Source organism: Mandrillus leucophaeus, unplaced genomic scaffold (assembly GCF_000951045.1).
Source record: "Mandrillus leucophaeus isolate KB7577 unplaced genomic scaffold, Mleu.le_1.0 Scaffold898, whole genome shotgun sequence".
Taxonomy (NCBI): domain Eukaryota; kingdom Metazoa; phylum Chordata; class Mammalia; order Primates; family Cercopithecidae; genus Mandrillus; species Mandrillus leucophaeus.
Genome location: NW_012109785.1, coordinates 671,246 through 676,788, shown reverse-complemented (window position 1 = coordinate 676,788; position 5,543 = coordinate 671,246). Strand labels below are relative to the sequence as shown.

Here is a 5,543-nt window from a genome sequence, read left to right as displayed (position 1 = left end):
TATGATACTATATTTTTACTTACCTTTTCTATATTTAGATACCTGATTTGTGGCCAAGCACAGTGGCTTATGCCTGCTGGGAGAGGCAGGACAGGGTTTCTCCCAGCATAATGTATTATGTATACATAATACATAATACAGTATATGCATTATTCCAGTATATGTATTATCCAGTATAAATGTATTATTATGTACTATGCAGTATAAATGTATTGTGAATTATGAATATTGGACAGCCATGAGAATGCATGAATTACTGTTACATGCAAAAACATCAAGGATTCGGGCAGGCAGCACAGTGAATGAAAGAAGCTGAACATGACAGGGTGCATACTTTATGCATAAACCCTTCAAAAACACCAATGCTAGCATCTGGTTTTGGAAGTCAGGATAGTGCTTCTCGTGGAGGAGGGATAATGACTGGGAGAGGGCATGAAGGCAGCTTCTAGTTCTTGATCTGGGAGCTGGTTCCATGAGCACGGTCCTTTTGTGAAAACATATGTAGACGAAGGCTTATTACTTGTGCACAGTTCTGTAGGTTTGTTAAATTTCACTTAAAAATTAACTCAAAGAGCACAAAGTGCCATATACAATGTTGTTTCATCACTACAGATTTTTACCCTAGGACATTTAGTTGTCTTAGTATGAAGTTTGACCCAAGCCCAAGGCCTTTTTCAATTCGTCCTTAAATTCCTTGTTCCTCAGGCAGTAGATCAGCGGGTTAATTATTGGCGTGACAACAGTGTACAAGGCAGAGATGAGCTTGTTGGAGCTCCGGGAATCAATGGCTTGGGGCCGGACATACGTGAAAATCATAGCCATGTAGAAGATGGTGACCACAGTGAGGTGAGAGGCGCAGGTGGAGAAGGCTCTCCAGCAGCCGGTGGCCGAGGGGATGCGCAGGACAGCCAGGGTGATGTGCCCATATGACAGCACGGTGGCCAGGAGCGGAAACACCAGGATGATGAAGGCCAGGATGAAATCCACCAGCTCCGCAGTGGAGAAGTCCGTGCAGGCCAGCTTGAGGATAGGGGAAATGTCACAAAAGAAGTGGTTCAAGATGTTGGAGCCACAGAACGTGACGCTGGAGATAAAATAGACCTTGATCATGCAGATGGTGAAGCCGCTCACGAAGGAGAAGCCCACCAGCTGGAGGCACAGCCCCGGGGTCATGAGGACGTGGTAGCGCAGCGGGTGGCAGATGGCCACGTAGCGGTCGTAGGCCATGGAGGCCAGAAGCACACACTCGGTGCACACCAGGGAGCTGAAGAAGTAGAGCTGCGTCATGCACCCGACGAAAGAGATGCGTTTCCGCTGGAGGAGGAAGCCCTCCAGCATCTTGGGGGTGATGTCAGACACATACCAGATCTCCAGGAAAGACATGGAACTCAGAAAGTAGTACATGGGCCTGTGGAGGGAGGCGCTGCTCCAGACAGTCAGGATGATGGCCAGGTTCTCCACCAGGACGAAGAGGTAAGTGAGCAGGAAGAGGAGGAAGAGCAGGTACTGCAGCCCCGGGGCCGTGGGGAAGCCCACCAGGATGAAGGTGCTGACCTTGGTGACATTCTCCCCGCTCATGCCTCTGTGCTTGGGAGCTGTGGGCCTGCAAAACATCAAAGAGCAAGAGGAAAGGGCTGCAGGGCAGCTGGGGCACAGAGAGAATGGTGCTGGACTTGGATGGGGAGTTTGGGTACAAAGAGAGGCCACACGGTTCCTGAGAACACCAGGAGAGAGCAGTGATCTGCTGATCTTCTGAGTTTTAAAGTAGAAAACTTCTGTGTGCTTGCATTTAGATATAACCATGAAGTAGGAATGAGGAAGAGAATATGCTGAGGAACAGAGCCGGGCAGCTCCTGGGTGGGTGAAACCCAAACCTCTGAGTCTAGGGGCACTACCAGTCCACACATGCTCGGGGCAGCTCTCAGAATCCAAGTGGGCATGGACACAGAGCTGGCCCTCCTTAGGGTCCTTCACCTGAGGGTTCCTGCAAGTCACAGCAGCAACCTTGGCCCGAGGTGAGGGGCTATCAGCCTACCAGGGCAGGACCCCAAACCGGGCTAACCAGCCAGAGGAATGCAGGGAGGGCTCCCAGGAGAGGGCTGCCTGGCTCTCGGGGACCTGGTCCACAGGCGAGGGAGAGAGAGGGTAGCCGCAGCCCCTTGCCCCACAGGGCACCTGGTGGTTGCTTCACTGGCAGTCTAGGTGGTTGAATGGCAGACTTCCACCAGCTCACAGCTGGGGAGGGTGACCCCAGGTTTCTGGCCCAGAATGCTGAAAATTGATGAGAAGACTAGGAGAGGGCCAGGTGGGTACCGAATAATCAGGAGGCTGTGCTGGGGAAGTGTGGTGCGCGGCACTTCCTGGAGAGCCTCACGGTGACATGTAGGGGGTTGGTTATACGAGTCTGGAGTTCATGGATGAGTTCCAGGCTGAAAAATGAAATTCTAGAAAGGAATTGCCCAGGGACAGGTTTATACTCAGAAACGCGCCTGTACTCCTGCTGTCTAGGGTGAGCATTCTGTGGGAACCCAAGATCACCCACTGGGGCGTCATGGCCATTCCCTGCTTTAAAATGCCAGCGTGCAGTTCAGAGTTTAGGATCAATTTCACAAGCATTTGCTACTCACTCCAGTCACTGCCTACTGTCTCCCCAAAACAAAAGCAATAAGAACCCCTGCCGTTAAAGGGATCTCCAGATATGAGTCTGAATGTTGCCTCTTTAGACACCATCCAGGGTGGTGACTGTGTGCTTTTCCCAGCTAAGTGGCCACAGAGGGCTTTAAAGTCCACAAGGAGGAAAGTTGGGGGCCACAGAAGCTCCTTGGAAGGCCAGCGGCCCCCACCTGTCAAATGGGTTTGCTGGGGAGAGCTGGCGGTGGGGGTAGCGAGCTTTGGTTCTTATGCTTTTAACCCAGGACAGTGGAGGCCCCTATAGATTTCTCTTGATTTGGATAGTGGTAACTGATCTTTAATGGGTTGGCTAGTTAATACCAGATTGATTCATTAAATTGAAACTGTGTTACTTGACAAATTCAGGGCCCTTTACAACACACTGTCTCCATCCCCTGAACTTTAGACAATGGCTGCATTTTCTTTTAAATAAACTTTTTATTTTGGAATCATTTCAGATTTACAGAAAAGTTACAAAGAGAGTGCAGGGAGCCCCGGGAGCCCCTGCATTCGGCTTCCTCCTACATGAGGAGGATTTGTTCATCAAAGTAAGGGATTGACATTGGTATTACAGTGGACTGAACTCCAGACTTTGGCGTTCATCTTTTTTTCCTCAAATGCCCATTTCTGTTCCAGGGTCCCCCATGGCTACGGGCACGGCTGCCTTTTTAACTTGGCTGTGCCTCCCTGGTTTCTGTAGACAGACTGAAAGGTCAAGCGGATGCTGCCGAGGGAGGCTGGCATCCTCTCATCGTAAACAAGGTTCTCCAATGTGTTACAAAGACTGTTTTTGCCCAGTCACAAATTCAAACCTAGGTCTCCAATCTGAGAGAGGAAAGTGAAGCTTTCCATGCCACAGAGCGGACGTATTTTGGGGTGGTCCATGAGACGGGTACTACGGTAGCTCCTCCCGGCTGCACCTACCATCAGCCTGCAGCCATTTACTCTGATGCCTTCCCTGGTGCCTGGCGGAGCCACCTAGAACCAGTCCTCATCAACGATGAGTGAGCAGATGCTCTCTGCCCCATTCAGCCACCTGAGGCTGCTGGCTAATTCTGGGTGAGATGTTAGACATCAGGGCATAACCCGATGCCTATGAATATGTGCTCAGCGCAGTACTCAAAAATGCAAGGGCCACTTATGGAGCATCCATGAGCCATCCTGCTTGGTGCTGGCCATGAGACTGCAGAGGGGAGTCCCTGCCCCAGATTGTATGTGGGGGGCATGTGGAGTGGGGAGTGTCAATCACACACACAAACGAAGAGCTCTCTCCCCAAGCAAGGAATACATCGTACCCTAAAATCACAGCAAAATGAGCCCATCAGCAACTTGGAAAGTGCTGGATCCTACCTGGCCTGTCGGGAAGCCTCACTGCAAATGGCTGCAGCTTCCTGCAGGAGTGAAGAGTGGCTTCTGCCTGTGTCCAGCAACTCCCAGGCTGGCCACAGTGACCAGACAAGCCTTGAACGTGCTCTTGAGAAGTGGGCTGCCTGAGGCACTGGGGAGACACCACTGTGGCTTTTTCTGATGAGCACAGGGACTCCAGGGTCCAATTATCCCCCTGCTGATGGAAAGGCCCACACTGCCAATTAGGTGAGCCTGTGCCTCTGGGGCCAAGCTGGCCCCTGCCTGGCTGAGGGCATCCAAGCAGAGGCTGTTGAGCCACTCCTGGCCCCTCCGTTTGGGCCCTTCACCCTCCTCAGTGGCTGTCTCCCACACCCCCTACTGGAAGCGCTGCTGTCCATGGGTCACCCTTGTTCCTGTGCAGCCCACACCCTCTGAGGGAAGGATTTGTCCCACCTGACTTGTGTTTCCTCTCTGGTCCAGTTCTTCTGACCTCCCCTGTTCTCTCCACTTTAATTCTATGGCCCCAGGTGCTCCTCAAGTAGGCTGGCTCCTGCCACCCTGCTTGGGGCTTTGGGACTCACTGTGCCCTCTGGAATGTTCTCCCTCTGCATCAGCCCGCCTGTTCCCTCACTTCCTACAATCCCACACCCAGCCAGGACATTCCTTTTTCCTCTCCTGCCAGATGAGTCAGCTTGGGCTGCCAGGGGAGAAACCCTGCCGGCCTCTCCCAGCTCTGGGGGCTCCTGGCTTCAGGGTCTGTGGCACCAACACTTCGATCTCTGCATCTCAGGTCACGTCGCCTCCCCATGGTCTGTGTGTCAGATCTCTCCTGTGTGTCTCCTTGAGTGTGTGTTCATTATTTTCAAATTTATGCATAATAGATGTATACATTTTTGGAGTACATCCGATTGAATGCAATTATAATTTGTAAATATCAAATCAGTATAAATGGGCTATTCATCACCTTAAATATTTGTCTTTTCTTTATACCAGAAACATTCAAATTATGGCTATTTTGATATATGCAATAGATTACTGAAAACTATAGTCACCTTACTGATCTCTAACCTCAGTCTTATTTCTTCTATCAAACTATGTATCTGCATCCATTAATCAACCTCGCTTCACCTCAGTCCCCCGTACCCTTCCTTGCCTCTCATAACCACCAATCTACTATTTCCATGAGATCCACTTTTTAAGCTCCCACATATGAGTGAGAACATGCGATATGTGTCTTTGTGCCTGGCTTATGTCACTTAACATAATGACATCCAGTTCCTGCAAATAACAAGATTTCATTCTTTTTTATGGCTGAATAATATTCCACTGCATATAGTACCATTTTTTTATCCATTCATTCAGATGGACACTTAGGTTGATTCTATATTTTGGTTATTGTGAATAGTGCTGCAATAAACATGGGAGTGCAGATATTCAGTGTATTGATTTCCTTTCTTTTGGATATATATACAGTAGTGGAAATGTTGGATTATATGGTAGTTCTGTTTTTAGTTTGTTGAGAAACC

The 5,543-nt window shown here is 49.8% G+C and overlaps 1 protein-coding gene across 1 annotated transcript; it reads right to left on the bottom strand.

Moving 5' to 3' along the window:
* Positions 1 to 577: 577 nt before the first annotated feature.
* LOC105531587 (olfactory receptor 6B2) lies at positions 578 to 1,632 on the bottom strand. The gene has a single exon (XM_011969541.1). The coding sequence runs from the start codon at positions 1,612 to 1,614 to the stop codon at positions 640 to 642; it is 975 nt and encodes a 324-aa protein (XP_011824931.1). The 5' UTR covers positions 1,615 to 1,632; the 3' UTR covers positions 578 to 639.
* Positions 1,633 to 5,543: the final 3,911 nt, after the last annotated feature.

What these genes read in the sequence shown, in the direction of transcription:
- LOC105531587 (XM_011969541.1), bottom strand. Translation starts at nt 1,614, where the DNA reads ATGTTTTGCAGGCCCACAGCTCCCAAGCACAGAGGCATGAGCGGGGAG.